The sequence below is a fragment of the Amblyomma mixtum genome, chromosome 4, assembly GCF_055824585.1.
Source record: "Amblyomma mixtum isolate Tamu chromosome 4, ASM5582458v1, whole genome shotgun sequence".
NCBI lineage: Eukaryota > Metazoa > Arthropoda > Arachnida > Ixodida > Ixodidae > Amblyomma > Amblyomma mixtum.
Genome location: NC_143015.1, coordinates 153,036,576 through 153,052,698, shown reverse-complemented (window position 1 = coordinate 153,052,698; position 16,123 = coordinate 153,036,576). Strand labels below are relative to the sequence as shown.

Here is a 16,123-nt window from a genome sequence, read left to right as displayed (position 1 = left end):
TGATTGTATGCGAAGACACTGAACGAGAAGCGCGAACTCATGGTAAGTTTCATGAGTCGTACCCGTACGCGGGGGATTTTGTGATTGGTGCTTGCCTTGTAATTGCACTAGTGTTAGTGCATTGCGTTTATAAGTTTCCTCCACCGAATACCGCCTCGCAAGTCAGCAGTTGCCATTTCTGACTAAACGAGCTTTCCCCTTTGTGTTTGTGTGTCAGCACTTAGAAGAAAGAAAACTGGCTGGCTGTGTCCAAACCAGCTGGTTAGGCCTAGCAGCTTAGTGGTTCCCTGCTCTCCTCTTGTGATTAACGATGAATCGACGTAATTCGCTTTCATATTTTATTCAGCAGCACGGCGTCATGGCAGTGGGCTTTATAGATATCGCGTAACTAAAAATTACCCCTTGCTGTTATATGAAAATTCGCGCAAGGAGCAATTCGGCTTATATGATCCAAGAGTTCATTGTTACTTGGAAGTTTCTTGGAGGCAATAAAAACGGCTTAAAAGCGCTGGGCTGTTTAGTTTTGGGGACGGCGATCCCTCACAACGCCACAACCATCCTGCGCACGTGACACGAATGGCGCCCGGTAATGACGTCACCGCTGCGTCGTCACTGTGGCTTCAAGCCGACAGCTCGTTCATCGATCTTGGACTGGCGTCCGCGTCAACGTAAAAGTACTAAGAGCCCCTCGCGTTAGGCATAATAAGTGGTTGACCCCGAATGCGGTGTCGCCGTTCACTCTCCCGGCAGGCACTCCACGTAGGGTGGTGGCTCTGAATCCTGAGCGACGCACTGGTCGTACGGCGGCGGCTTCGAGTCTTCAGCGATCACAACCGCTTCGAGCGGGAGCGGCGGGGGGTCACTGGATCCTTCGACCGTGTCTTCGACGTACGAAGCGGTCATTTCCTGGCAGGCGTCCAGAGAGGATCCGTAGAAGAGGTTGTGGCCAGAGCGAGGCGAGTCGGAGGGCACCATTCCTGCAAAGATGGTTGAAGCATATCGGGTCCTCAAAGAGAAATGATGTAACACGTAATAACAGAGCACACTTCAGCATTAGAACTTTTGTCACGAGAGAGAGAGAGAGAGAGAGAAAGGAATTGTAATGAGAGGAAAAGGAGGAGAGGTCGGCCGGTGGTAACGTGGCCCTGGCCTGCTGCTCCACACTGGGGAAAGGGAAGGGGAGGAAAGGGAAAGTGCGAATGAAGGTTGACGATGGAATAGTACAGTGAGTTTCATGGGTGATGACCACACACACACACTGGCTGGCACTCGCATTGCGGTGAGTAGACGCACGTCAAACTCGTGTCTTCAACACACACACCGACACATGTCATTAACACATAGTGGAGTAGGGGCGCCACGAAAACACATATGTAAACCATGTAAACTGTGTAAACCACGTAGGTAGTGCACAGTTGGTCACAGACGGGTATCCAGGCCTGTTTCACACAAAAACTTGAGCACGACCTTTGTCAGAATGTTTCGACCAATCAGAATGTTTCGCCCTGGCGCCGATAATGCTTTCTTCAAAGAGAGGGCGAGAGTCCAGTTTTTAGAGCGCAGCTCTTTGGCGTCCGTTCCTGGGTTTCGCGTCGTCGTCGGCCTCGTAACCAGCTCCGCCCCCAATGTCACGCTTTTCAATTGGTCGAAATGCTCGTGACGTCACAGTGCGCGAATTTCAAATGGGGCCAATTGTACTTTGGCTAGTAACCATGAAACCAATCAAAGGGATCGTATAGTGATGCTGCAACTAAGTTGGACTGAGTTTAGTTAATTGCTTAATTAATCAATTAGCCTAATTAAAAATCTCTGCGCCTCCCGTAACCGAGAGTAGAGTAAGCATGAAATGTTTACGGGCCTAATGTCATCTCGGTGGACACCCGAACCGCACCGTACAGGAAGGGAGGAACGCCACCACCCGTTCAGCGCGATGCCTTGCCATTTGAACGCAAGGTTTTTTGAGGAAAGGAAATGGCGCAGTAATTCTCTGCCATCTCGGTGGACACCCGAACCGCACCGTAAAGGAAGGGAGGAACGCCACCACCCGTTCGGCGCGATGCCTTGCCCTTTGAACGCAGCGCTTCTCCCCCGGATCACGTATGACAACGAAGTGTAACGTGGCATTTATGTGCTTTTTGCACGCGTTATTAGAAATCGGAAATTATAATTCCGTGCATTATCAAACCTACAGCTCCACTGATATCTTGATAAACATTGAGAGGCACTGGCAGCAGTTATTTTTTGTCTCATTTGGAGACCAACCGGCGCTTGCATGCCGGTCGCGTAGGAGGGCTTAGAGAGTCTTGTTAATTCTCGTTAAGTCTCCTACGGTGCCCGGATGTTCTCGTTTCAGAGCCCGGATGACTGGAATTCAGTGCCCGGATGAGTGGATTTCAGTGCCCGGATGAGTGGATTTCAGTGCCCGGATGACTGGAATTCAGTGCCCGGATGAGTGGATTTCAGTGCCCGGATGATGGCTCTCGGTCTCGGCGTGACGTCACCACACTGCCGACAACGGGAGCTAAAAGCATTTCATGCTTAATATAGAGGAGAATGAAGAGGTCAGAACAAAAGAAAAGAAAGACGCGCGCCGCAGCGACAACAGCGTCCGCGGAAGGAGACGCTGCTGAAAAAAAAACAGATAAGTACGAAGCCGCGTTCCCTCCACCACCACGCACTTCCCCACTCAGTAAGACGTTGCTCGTTTCATATACGTTGTGTCGAACATCCTAGACAGTTCGAACAATTGACAGGTTAATGACAGAACACGATGGATAGAAATACAATAATATAAATATGAAATAGCCTAATTAACCTTTCTAGTTAGACCGCATAAATCAATAAAACCGAGAACGAAATTGGTCGAGTTGGGGAATCGAACCAGGGTCTCCGGAGTGCGATACGAGCACGCTAGGCACTCCGTAATGCCAGCTGAATGGTTTGGAATGAACAAAGGCGCGTCTAGCTAATACGGCGTCTTCGTTCACTCCCATCTTCCCCCTTTCCCTTACGGCGAGGTGCAGGTGTCCACCATGATATGCGAGAGAGATACATTTCCTTTCCTCAAAAAATAAATTTACCGTCCAGCAAGGCGTAAGCCGAATTGGCGATGGCGTTCTGTGGACTCCCTGGCAGCGTTGCAAGACGCTGTCGCGTTCCACTCTTACAGGCGAAGCTTAACATGTTAGCCACACATCAGTAACACACGCAGACAGCCAATGGACGCGTCATTCGCTGGCAGCACTTGATTCATCATTCACAACCACATTCTTAACGTACGCTCCCTTGCCGCACATGCCAACGACGTACACCACGATCACATTCTGCGCCATTCCTCTGTACTTTGCTTTGCTGAAACCTGGATGGATCCCGAAGAGCCTCTCGAAATCAGATTTCCTATACTTCTGTGGTGCTCGCAGAGACCACAACAGAGCGGCGGGAGTCGCTATCTACTTGCGCACAGGTCTCTCTGCAATACCAGTCGAAATGTTTGGCACGTCACATGAAGTTGGCGAACAGTGCGCCGCAAAGTTGCCCAACGGCTTGCTGGTATAGTAGCTGCCTACTTCGCCCCTACCGCACTCACGAAAGACGTCGTGCACTTCCTGCAACTCGCATTAACCGTCCATCGATCCACACCGATGTTAGTAGTGGGGGACTTTAATGTTGACATAAAGACAAACAGCAATTTCCTAACACTTATGCGGGAGAACATCCCGTTCCTCTCGCTCGTAACGCGTCCCACGGCTGTGACAACCTCGCGAGGCACTTGTATAGATCTCGTCTTTGAGAATCAAGCATTGGTGTACCAAGTCGAACATATATCAGTCTATTTCTCCGACCACAAAGCTTCCTTCATGACTGTCAAGAACTGTTAGTGGAGTCTTTGTTAAAGGAATACGTGTGAAAAATAAAAAAAAAATTCTGTGATAGCGCATACATGTGTTGCTCGATTCCTTTGCCTCAATCTATCGAAAAGGTGAAACAGCTTATTTGCTGCGCTCAAATTTCGCATTAGGAAGTAACGTAATCGTCGGTAGTTTTTTTGTCACGCATTTCGTAGAGAAAATATGATGGTTTCTAGGGGTAAGACACGAGCTCACCAGCAGTGTTTGCTAGCGCATTAGCGCCTAATTTCTGTTAGAAAAGGCGTGGGAATGGACTTGAAACGCCGAAGAGCAGTCTATGTTACCGTGCCTGCGGCTTTGCGCAAACATAACACCCCCCCTCCTGCTGATCCGAACCTTGCCATCTTGTATACATTTCCTGCAGCGCCGTGAAGGTACAAGCTGAAGATGCGGCATGGGCTAACCATTTGTACAAGGCAAAACGAATGGCATAAAAGAATAAATATAGAGCGCCAGCTGTGAATTAACACCAGTCAATGTTATGACAATAAGAAAAAAAAGAAACACGGAAGAAGAAAAAGTGGCCGACATGTTTACTACGGTAAACAACTAGGAACTGAGGCATGTCACAGTGCGGAAACAGTGCTCGGTACAGTCGGGGAAAAAAGTCGCCGGACCACGTGTTCCTCTAACAAAGCTTATAGCTCCACTATCAGACAGCGGCTGGAGACCGCATTTGTGGAGGTGAAAGAACAAAAATTTAAATTTCACCTCCACAAGTGTGGGTTCCAGCCGCCGACTAATAGCAGAGCTATCGGCTTCGTTAGAGGAACATGTGGTCCAGAGACTTTTGTCCCCGACTGTACATAGCCTCGGATTGGCGCTTGGCATGCCATCACAAACATTACCAAAAAAAAATGTAAGCTTGTCTGACGGCTGAGTTACCGAATGATATCAATATTTCCTTTCATAAAATGACTGACAATACTTCATACAAGCTTCAAAATTATTTTGTCGGTGAGGCGGGGGGCAGGATATGCTTGCGATGGTCAAAATTCTGTGGTGCCCAGGTATTTATTTAGTTTCAGCAGCGGACCATATATACAGCCTGATGCAGGGACAGAGTCTAAAGGTTGTTGAGCTAAGGTCTGAACTAAGGAAACGAAAACTTACCACCTGAATGAAGTGTAACATACTCGTCAAACTTCATGGAAGGAATGAGGGTAAAACCTTTAGAAGTTTCGCATGAAAATTCCCGGAACTGCCCTTTAGCGTGCACTAGCTGACACCGCATGGCATACACACGCATAATCTGCACTTCGCCTCTATTGAAATTCGGTTACCGGTGCGCTGGGATTCGATCTCACGACCTCGAACTTAGCCACAGAACGTCTTAATCACTGAGCCACCTCGAGGGGTTGCACAAGCAAAGCCATTTTCTGGTTTGGTTTATTGGAGTTTAGCGTCCCAAAACAACTCAGGCTATGAGGGACGCCGTAGTGAAGGACTCCGGAAATTTCGACCACCTGGGGTTCTTTAACGTGCACTGACATCGCACAGCACACGGGCCTCTAGAATTTCGCCTTCATCGAAATTCGACTGCCGCGGCCGGGGTCGAACCCGCGTCTTCTGGATCAGCAGCCGAGCACCATAACCACTGAGCCACCGCGGCGGCCTCGAAGGCTCTGCAGATCACTGCGTGTGAGTGCGGTTAGACGTGTGAAAAGTGTTTTGAGGGAATGAAGATTTCTTTAGCATTGTAATTATCGGCACTGTAATTATCGGCGGCCAACGCATCCCCGCAAACTTCTTAATCTCATCCGCCCACCTAACTTTCTGCCGCCCACTGCTACGTTTGTCTTCTCTTGGAATCCACTCCGTTACCCTTAAAGGGGCTGCGAAACACTGCTTGGAGGATACTGGCAATACTTCAGGTGGGTTCTTCATGTCACACAGATGCTGACTTAAAAAGAATTACAGGAATCGATGCACAGGAACGGGAGTTATTCAATGAAGAAATTTCAAAATACACGCAAACAAAACGCTGCCCTCAACTCGATTTTGGCGGGGCTTCCCACTCCTATTTCGCTCTCCCGATGACGGCACCTGGCGCAACCAATCAAAACAGCTAGCCAGAGCACGTCTCGGAAGTTTGCACTCCATGGTTGCCTGCTCTCTGTAACTCGTTCTTGCTGAGACTGGCAGCGTCGTTTCCATGCCAGAGCGCCCCCGGTGGTGTATTTTTATTTTACTTGCTTTGCAGGGCTTTTATCTAAGACAAACAAGTTGTTTTTGTTGATCCAATATAAAACGCAGACAGGTGACGAAATGTGTCTCTATTTATTCACACAATTTGCGTATATTTACTATTTGTCCGATCATCAAGCTCGCACCAGATGATGTCATATCCGCTGGTCAAACGCGCCACTGTGTGGCGGCACCATCAGAGCCATGAATTTGTTTTTGGGAGGACATTAAAATATTAAAAAACGGAATATACGCGGTATTACCATCGCTAATAGCACCATTATAACTCACTGTATGCGACCAACAGGCAAAACAGTCAACTAAGATTGTGTTTCTGGGCTCCTTTAAGGACCAGCGGTTATCTTGCCCTTGGTTTGTCGAGGCGTTTTCATTGCGTTTCGTCTACAATGCGTAGTGCCTCTGATAGCAACCTCTGATGTCATTCCGCTCCGCCAGCAGGTACAGATAAGTGCAGACAACAGTCACAACATGCCCGGGGAAAGCCTTTTATCGTTATCTAATGGAATTATGATAACACACGGCTCCACTTCCTCGCAGAACGTGTTGCGCAGATTAAATACCTTGCCAGTGAACGTCAGTGCACTAGAATGTTACGTAATCACTACGCCAAAGTAGTATGAAATTATTAACCTACTTCGTCGATGACTTAAAAACAAACGTGCCTAAAATTTGCCGCGCAGTAAATGTGCTAGCTGTGGCTGTGTGTGTGAAACGAACTTATTCCTAACGTAACAGAAACTAATTTTCGAACAGTTTATTAATAAGCTGCCAGTTTTTATTACTGGCATTTGCTTCTGAACGAAACAATGTTCCCGCATGTCTGAAATTATGTCTATGCATGCTATACATTTCTGTGGACACCGACTTACCAATAACTTCCTTTTCCTGATTCATAATCTGCACAAAAATGTCAATAGTCAACTAATTACACTCCCGTGAAAATAAGGTTATTGCTTGTTTGACGTGCCCACCGTTCTGCGAAATTAATTTCGGAGAGTTCACACACACAACACTTGACCACGATATAAGGCCTGTAAGCATGCTGCCAACCTTGCTCCGAGTGTCCGAGTACAAATATTTAGGTCTTCTTTTTTCTTCTAACTTGTCCTGGTTAAAGCATTTTAACACAATATCCAATAATGCAATGCGGAGGCTCGGTTATCTAAAACGTACACTTTGTGTTGCCCCCCAAGAAACTAAAGTGGTAACATACAAAGCTTTAATTCGTCCACTTTTGGAGTATGGGTCAATAATCTGGAATCCTCATAAACAGTCCGATATCAGTAAGCTGGAATCCGTCCAAAGGAAAGCAGTACGGTTTGTTTGCCGAAGGCATGACCGAAATTTTTCGCCTTCATCCACTCTTCCTGCCGTAGGCCTTTCCCTCCTTTGTACCCGCCGCGACAATGAGTGTTTAAAACATTTTCATGGTATTGATAATTTATCCCGCCTTGCTTCATTGTCTGAGCATTTGCAGTTTTCAGCATCTTCATCTACAAGGAGCTACCACCCATTGAATGTAACACCCATTCACGCGCGCACTGATATGTTCAAATTTAGTTTTTTTTCCTCGTGTTATCGAACGATGGAATTCTTTACCCGGTGATATACGCTCCCTGGAACCGAACCTATTTTTCAACGTTGTTGCAAATCTGTGATTAGTCTGTTGAATTGCTGTTCTGTATTTTAATGGTGTTCACTTCTGAATATGTTGTCCCTCTCTGCCTTTTCTTTTTTATTTTTTTTCTTCTCCCACTCCTGCAATAGCCCCAGCGGGACTGCAGTATATGTAAATAAATAAATAAATCTTTCTGCCGCCGCGGTGGCTCAGTGGCTATGGTGCTCGGCTGCTGTCCCGAAAGACGCGGGTTCGATCCCGGCCGTGGCGGTTGAATTTCTTTGGAGGAGAAATTCTAGAGGCCCGTGTACTGTGTGATGTCAGTGCACGTTAAAGAACCCCAAGTGGTCGAAATTTCCGGAGCCCTCCACTACGGCGTCTCTCATAGCCTTAGTCGCTTTGGGACGTTAAACGCCATAAACCAAACCAAATAAATCTTTCTATATTTTAAATATTTTCTTACTGCCCTTTCTGTGGGTCCATCGTATCGCTATTGTACTTCCTACCATTCTTCCCACCCCTGTTCTACGTTGGCCCCGAACCAGGTGGTCCAGGTTAATGCGACAGCATGTGCGATCAAGATTTTTTTCCCTTTTATTTTTTATCTGATGGACCGTTGATGTCAGAATTAATGGGACAATTTAACAAAAAAAAAAAAGAGTCGCAAGGTCATTACTCCCACATCGCTCACTGAGTGCTATCTTGCACTCATGTTGCATGTTGAAAACTCTTTCATATCGTTAATTTCATAGCGGTTAAAAAAAACAAAAATTCAGGGGCACTTTGACTGTCCAAAGTGCGTAGAGGCGAAAGCGTATTCCGCATCACTTTGCTTGTGTGACACTGGTGACGTCACGAGTGGATGACGTCACATATAATTGGTTGGTTTGGTTTGGTTTATGGGGTTTAACGTCCCAAAGCGACTAAGGCTATGAGAGACGCCGTAGTGGAGGGCTCCGGAAACTTCGATTTATTGTTTTTGGGTTTTGACGTCACAAAGCAACTCAGGCTATGAGGGACGCCGTAGTGAAGGGCTCCGGAAATTTCGACCACCTGGGGTTCTTTAATGTGCACTGACATCGCACAGCACACGGGCTTCTAGAATTTCGCCTTCATCGAAATTCAGCCGCCGCGGCCGGGATCGAACCCACGTCTTTCGGGTCAGCAGCCGAGCGCCGTAACCACTGAGTCACCGCGGCGGGGCTGATGAAGAAGTAATGACAAATTACTAATTCGTGACTAATTACTGATTAATGACTAAATACTAATTAACTGCTAATTAATGACGCTACCTTCGCCTTTAGGAGTGGAACGCGACAGCGTCTTGTAGCGCTGCCAGGCAGTCCACGGAACGCGACCACCCGTTCGGCGCGATGCCTTGCCCTTTGAACGCGACGCTTGTTGAGGAAAGGAAATGGCGCAGTAATTCTCCGTCATCTCGGTGGACACCCGAACCGCACCGTAAAGGAAGGGAGGAATGCCACCACCAGGGTTGCAGTTGGGAATTTTTCAAAAAGAGCCAGAACTGAGGTTAAAAGTAGCCAAAAGTAGCCACGCCACCTGATCTTGGCGCCAAATTTGTAGCCAAGTAGAAAAGAACCATTATTATAAGCCACTTTTATTAATGAACAATAAATAATATCATTTTGAATCAACACAAAAACACAGAGTAAATAAAGAACACGGAATTTTGGGCCTCTTGCTCGGCCTTTTTCCATTTTTCTCGAAACGTGCCCTTTGTTCTTGCGTCTTATCCCATGGTAGACGCCGGTGTCGGCAACAAGCCGAAGGCACAAAAACAGAAGCTTTGTTTCCTTGCGGTACACAAGTGTTATTTCACTGGTACCGTGCTGCTCGTTCCTCTCCTGGTGTCATGCCGTTCACACGGCTGCACCTAAACGCATGGTTTCGGATGCATGATCCTAACGGAGAAAGTACTCTAGATGAGCGTCATTTTCTCCAGACGGAGCGCAGCGTCCGCGCGGGCTTTGCTTCGACGAGCGCCCATCACCCAGAGTTCGCGCGTCTGCGCACCCGCGTCTGCGAGTTGGGAATAATAGCTCTATGTGCGCACCGCCGGCGGAGATAATATACGCGTCGAGGACGCGCGAACGCATTAAGGCGACTAGGACAGCCATGAGGACAGCAAAGCTTAGAAATAATTGTTCTTCTTTGTTCTTGCAATTGCAAAAAAAAAATTGCTTGTTTTTATGCAATTGCAAAAAAATAATGGGTAGTAAATGCGCCAAAATAGAAGTTAAAAGTAGCCAGAAAGTAGCCAAGGAGCCAACGTGAAATTTTCACCGCCACACGGGGTCGAAAAGTAGCCAATTTGGCGCAAAGTAGCCACCAACGGCAACCCTGGCCACCACCCCTTCGGCGCGATGCCTTGCCCTTTGAACGCAACGCTTTTTGAGGAAGGAAAATTCTCTGTCATCTCGGTGGACACCCGAACGGCACCGTACAGAAAGGGAGGAACGCCACTACCCGTTCGGCGCGATGCCTTGCCCTGTGAACGCAACGCTTTTTGAGGAAAGGAAATTCTCTGTCATCTCAGTGGGCACTCGAACCGCACCGTACAGGAAGGGAGGAAGTGGAAGTGAAAGAAGAAAGAGAAAGACGGGCCGTAATGAAGAAAATGAAAATTGTATTTTGAGGAAAGGAAATTACGCAGTCACTGTCGAAAACCTCAGGCCTATATCACTCACGTCGTGCCTTGGCAAGCTTTACGAACGGGTTGTAACTTTCAGACTGCAAAATTACATGGAAGACAACGACTGTTCTGGGACTGCAACAAAAACCTTCACGGTGCTAATTCCGGAACCCTCCCGCCGCGGTTGCCGCTGCCTTGCGCAGCCCCAGCCTCGGGGACCAACTCTGGGCCGTCCAGCAGGCCCGCGAGGCGACGGCGAGGCAGCGCCTCGACGTCCCCACGTGGGAGACCTAAGGCCCCGTCGGCGAAAGCTCTGCAGGACTATAAATAAAGTTGTTACCAACCAACAACGACTGTGTACCACATACCATGTTAGGCTTCAGAGCGAAGCTCTCGACGCAGGACGTTCTCCTCCAAATACAAGAAGATGTCCTGCGAAACGTACCTCGGACGGGAGAAAATGTCATAATGGCCCTGGACATCAAGGGGGCATTCGATAACGTCAGCCACGAAGCGATCCTTACGGGCCTAGACAACCTGGATTGCGGACGCAGAATCCACGGCTTCGTCAAAGCCTTCCTGTCCGATAGAACTGCCACCATCGGCATAGGAGACCTTCGATCGGAAAAATTCGCACTCGAAACAAAGGAACACCCGAAGGGTCAGTTATCTCACCCCTACTCTTCAACATAGCTATGATAGGCCTAGCTCGAAAACTAGAGAACATCGAAGGCATCAGGCATGCAATGTATGCTGACGATATAACAGTCTGGACAAACACGGGCTGTCTCGGAGAGAAGGAACAAAGGCTACAGCAAGCGGCCTCTTGTGTAGAGCAATACCTCGCAGAAAGAGGACTCGCATGCTCGACCGAGAAATCGGAACTGCTGAGAGTCTGGAGAGGCAAGCAAAACCGGACCGTCCCAACCAACGAAGACCTAAAACTCAACGTCTACCTAGATGGGACGCCCATACCCGAAAAGACAACAATAAGAATTTTGGGCATGTGGGTTCAATCCAACCAGCGCAGTACTCACACTTTTACCCTACTGAAAGCAACAACGCTACAAGTCGCACGCATGATCACCCGCATCACCAACAGGCGACATGGCATGCGTGAAGAAGACACACTAAAACTACTCAGAAGCCTAGTAGTTAGTCGAATCACGTATAGCCTACCCTACCAGTGTCTCAACAAAAATGAAATACAACAAGCGGATGCCCTGCTACGCAAAGCGTATAAGACAGCGCTCCGACTACCACGCAACACGTCTACAGAAAAACTCATGGCCCTGGGATTACACAACACCTTTGAGGAGCTACGAGAGGCGCAGCATGAGTCGCAAAAACTCAGGCTGTTGAAAACAACGACAGGAAGAGCGCTCCTGCAGAGGCTCGGATACCGCGAGCAGATGCGAGAAATGTCGAGGACGGCAACGATCCCCGACGAGCTTCGCAAGACCCTCAAGGTAGCGCCAATACCAAAAAACATGGATCCCAACCTCCATCGAGGCAGAAGAGAAGCGAGGGCCGAATTCATCGAGAAAACATACGCTCCTCAAGCCACGACCGTGTATACAGACGCGTCTTGGAGAGGAGGAGATACCAAAATCGCTGTAGCGGCGGTGGTCGATTCGTCTTTACGCGAAATGACCAGCGCGTCTCTCCGAGGCTGCACAGCTGCAGAGTCCGAGGAAGTAGCCGTTGCTCTAGCGGTGGCGGAGGGCTATAGAACCGGGCGGTCACTAACAATACTTACGGACTCTCAAACAGCCTGCCGAAATTACATGAATGGCAGGATAGGTCGTCACGCGCTCCGTATACTCCTCGCAGCGAGTGACAGAATTAAAAACCGGGAAGAACAAAACGACAAGATCCTACACAAAATTGTGTGGGTACCGGGGCACACGGGGGTTGCAGGGAACCGAGAGGCCGACAGGATAGCTCGAGGATACATTACTTTCCGAGCTTCCGACGAGACCGCGGAACCCGCGCCAGCACCCAGGGAATACTCGGCCATACTACAAAACTATAGAGGCAGAAGAATGCGATATACCCCACCGCACAAATCTCTCAGCAGAGAGGAAGCTGTCACTTGGAGACAATTACAAACAGGCTCTTTCCCAAACCTACATATACTAAACAAAATGCACCCTACGATATACACGAACAAATGTCCCTGGTGCGACGAAAAACCTACACTATACCACATCACATGGGCCTGCCAAAACATAGACGTGGTCCCCAAAATACAAAACCCGAGTGCGGAGCAGTGGGAGACTCTGCTGTCCAGCGACCGCTGCGAAGACCAACAAGGTCTGGTACAGCGAGCTCAACGGGCGGCAGTGGCCAGCGGAGCCCTGGACTGAGGGCAAGCGACCACTGGTTAGAGGCGGACGACTTCGACAGAGAAGGCTCCTGGGGGTAGAACCAAGACGTCTCTGAAGAAGCCCCCAAACCGCAGAAGAACCATTACTGTAAATAAAGTTTTCCCTTCCCTTCGCATATCTCGGTGGACACCCGTCAAAACGCGGACACATCTGTCGACACGGACGCAGACACGGCTGTCGACACGGACGCAGACACGGCTGCCGACACGGACGGAGACACGGCTGCCGACACGGATTGCTAACGACAGCATGAGGCATTAAAGGCTTTCGCCTTAATACCCCCGCCCCCCTCCTTCCGAAAGCTTCGAAGCAGCTTCCCGTCTTACGTAAACGCATTCCACGTTTTCAAGAAAGCGTGTGGCGGTTTCTACAGTGCGTTGTTCGTCCCGCCCGATTCGTCTCATCAGTTTCTTCAGCTGTCTCTAGGGATGATGCAGTGATGCTTAATCAGCGTCTGGGTGGTGACTGGGTTCACTGCATACGCCCCTTATCAAGTTCAAGCACTGGAGGTACAAGTACGTTTGCTGAATTGTCAGCCAGGTTTCAGTATCAAGAGCGACGAAAATTTTTATTCTTTCGCAAAAAATAAACGGCATGTTACCTTCAAATGAGCATGTAATGCGTATTTCTGCGCAAGAAATGCTTAGGACAGGCGGAATTTGGTGTACGAAAAAAAAAATAGCGCACGAGTGTAACAGTAACGCGCTTACGAATTCTGCGACACCGAGTGCATATTGGAATTGAAAACGCCTCGGATTCTAGACTCGTGCCAACGAACAGACTTAGCAGTAGAAAAGGAAAGATGTAACAGGCTTTGAGCCTAACGACAGTTCGTTATCCCGGTTTTCTTAAAATAAAAATAAAAAAAATTCAAGGGAGGAACTTTGTTGACCCAAAGTGCGGTGAGGCGAAAGCCTTTAGCACGGTGTTGCTGCTTGTGTCACTGATGTGTGGTTAAGACGTTAAGTATACAATTGTTTGTGAATATTAAATGCTGGAAACACCGGAAGGCGTTTGGGAGGCGTGCGTCTGATTCGACGCCTTTCTGCAAACACTCTCCAGCGTCCTCTACAAGGAGAACTACATAATGCGTTGGCAGGAAGTAGCGTAGCCATTAGCACGCTCGGCTGCGGAACGGAAGGATGGTTGTTTGAATCCCGTCGTGCACAAAGATTTTTTTCTTTCTGGTCTGAATAGAAAAGCGCGACACCTCTGCTGACAACCCTCCGTCGACAACGATGAGGCATTAAAGGCTTTCGCTTTAAAAACGAACGCAGCACTCGATATCGCTGCATGCTTCAGGACAGAGGCCGCGTATTTGCTACAGCGACAACCTCGCATTAAGAACCACAGTCGCCACCCGCTTCACAGAGACAAGGAGCTGGGCAGGAACTTTAGGAATGGTTCTCTGCAAACTTCGAAAGAAAGGTAGTGCGATATATGTACCATGCATGCTCTCAGTTGTTGCTTGCCGCTAGCGCAAGAGCATATATTGTACTTCCTTTAAAACATATAGCTCAAAGCTAGGTTAATTTTTTTGTGATGAACACTTGAAACCGATATTCAATTTCAGAGCCTGTACAAATGCGCGTTGCACTGCCTACGTAAAAACTGGTAAACAAAGCTCATTGTTTCGAACAACAAAGGTCACAGTCGAAAGCAATGAAGGGCTCATAAAAATACATTTGAACGACATAGGAGCGTCACCCAACACTCCCTCGGCGTGCGGCTATCGGCTCTAAGATTATATTCGCAGCTACTGAACGATCCCAAATCCTCGCGTATACAAATTGGAGGCAGCAGTTCCATAAGCGACTTGAACATCATTGTAGCGGCACTGAATTCAACTTTTAAACGGATAGTGCCACTCCGTTGCGTTCGGTGGATGACCATCCCTTATACACCATGCCCCAAATAGCGCGCAGCCACAGGTGCAAGAGAGATACGGAAACACGGCTTACCGAGGACAACCTTTCTGGAGTAGACGTAGCTCAAATAGGCCTCCGACAAACACCAGACGGTGACAAATGACGCTGTGATGCCGGCGACAACTGTGAAACCGTCCATGCTCGAATTATGCTTTTGTTTTCCGGGCGCCGCTCTTTCCTACGGAGCTCGTTGTCGGTGATGTTTGCTTTGCTTCGGTATTTGAACAACAGCCGCACTGTAGTGCCGCTATCGCGGTGGCGGACAGTATCGGCGGCGAGGGGTGGGAGCTAGACGCGCTCTCGTTATCTCCTCGTCATCGGAATAAGCGGCCGCAAACACACCTTGCCTCTCTTTCGCCCGCTTGCACAGATTTCCGTGTCGAGCTGCTTAACCCAGCACGCTAAAAGACTAGTTATGCATGCGGGTCAGGAGGGCGGCGAAGAATTCTGGAGCAGCTATTAGCGGATAGTTCTGTGGAAAGTTCCAGTTCTGTGGAAAAAAAAGATAACAGTTCTGTGGAACTGTCTTAGCGGACAGTTCTGTAGAAAAAGCAGAGATAGGTTAACAAGAGAAATCATTGAAGCTGAGAAGATAAATAGTTCAGGCCACACATGTGTTAGCACGCCTTCCATCTTTCTCAGTGAGCTCCGCCGCGGTGGCTCAGTGGTTACGGCGCTCGACTGCTGGCTCAAAGACGCGGGTACGGTCCCTGCCGCGAGGGCCGAATTTCGATGAAGGCGAAATTCTAGAGGCCCGTGTGCTGTGCGATGTCTGTGCACGTTAAAGAACCCCAGGTGGTCGAAATTTACGGAGCCCTTCACTACGGCGTCCCTTATAGCCTGAGTCGCATTGGGACGTTAAAACCCAATAAACCAAACCAAACGAATCTTTCTCAAAAGCGCTCGCTTTTTTGCGAACGCGATAATGTTGTGCAAAACTGACTACGTGTTTTTTCTGACGCACAAATGTGCTGCTTGACAACAATAAAGTTTGAAGTTAGCGCTCGTGTGTTCCTTAAACACCACATGAACGTTCCGACGTAGAGTAGGACCGTGCGGTGGTCCAGGTACCCAAGGGGGGTCTGAACACACTTGCCATAATAAAGTCCTTCTCTCTCTCTCTCTATGTTCATTTTTGTCCTCGTCTCTGGTTGCGCTACAGTGTTTTGAAGCTATGCACTACCAAGAAGCCCAAAAAGCCACCCTACGGAAACTACCAGTCGATCTGTGCTACTGGTGTGAAAGCGCTTGTTGCTGTTGTTATCCTCATACAATGGCACATGCCCACGCAGGTGTATCGGTCAAGAAATGGGGTGCACAGAGAGTTTTTCAGATCAGTTTTTTCAAGGACGAAAATAAAACGAATGCTGGGGAAGACAAAAGAAGAAGCACCGAAATAAAACGGGAAATGCATAACG

The 16,123-nt window shown here is 48.5% G+C and overlaps 1 protein-coding gene across 1 annotated transcript; it reads right to left on the bottom strand.

The window, feature by feature from the left end:
• Window positions 1–673: 673 nt before the first annotated feature.
• On the bottom strand, window positions 674–15,044 carry LOC149348824 (uncharacterized). The gene is made up of 2 exons (XM_089541855.1): window positions 14,739–15,044; window positions 674–977 (listed from the first exon to the last, which is right to left on the bottom strand). The coding sequence occupies exons 1-2, from the start codon at window positions 14,842–14,844 to the stop codon at window positions 736–738; spliced, it is 348 nt and encodes a 115-aa protein (XP_089397981.1). The 5' UTR covers window positions 14,845–15,044; the 3' UTR covers window positions 674–735.
• Window positions 15,045–16,123: the final 1,079 nt, after the last annotated feature.

Coding starts and splice junctions, on each gene's coding strand:
- LOC149348824 (XM_089541855.1), bottom strand. CDS start 14,844: ATGGACGGTTTCACAGTTGTCGCCGGCATCACAGCGTCATTTGTCACC. Junction 978..14,738: donor CTCCAGAAAGGTTGTCCTCG/GTAAGCCGTGTT, acceptor CCATCTTTGCAG/GAATGGTGCCCTCCGACTCG.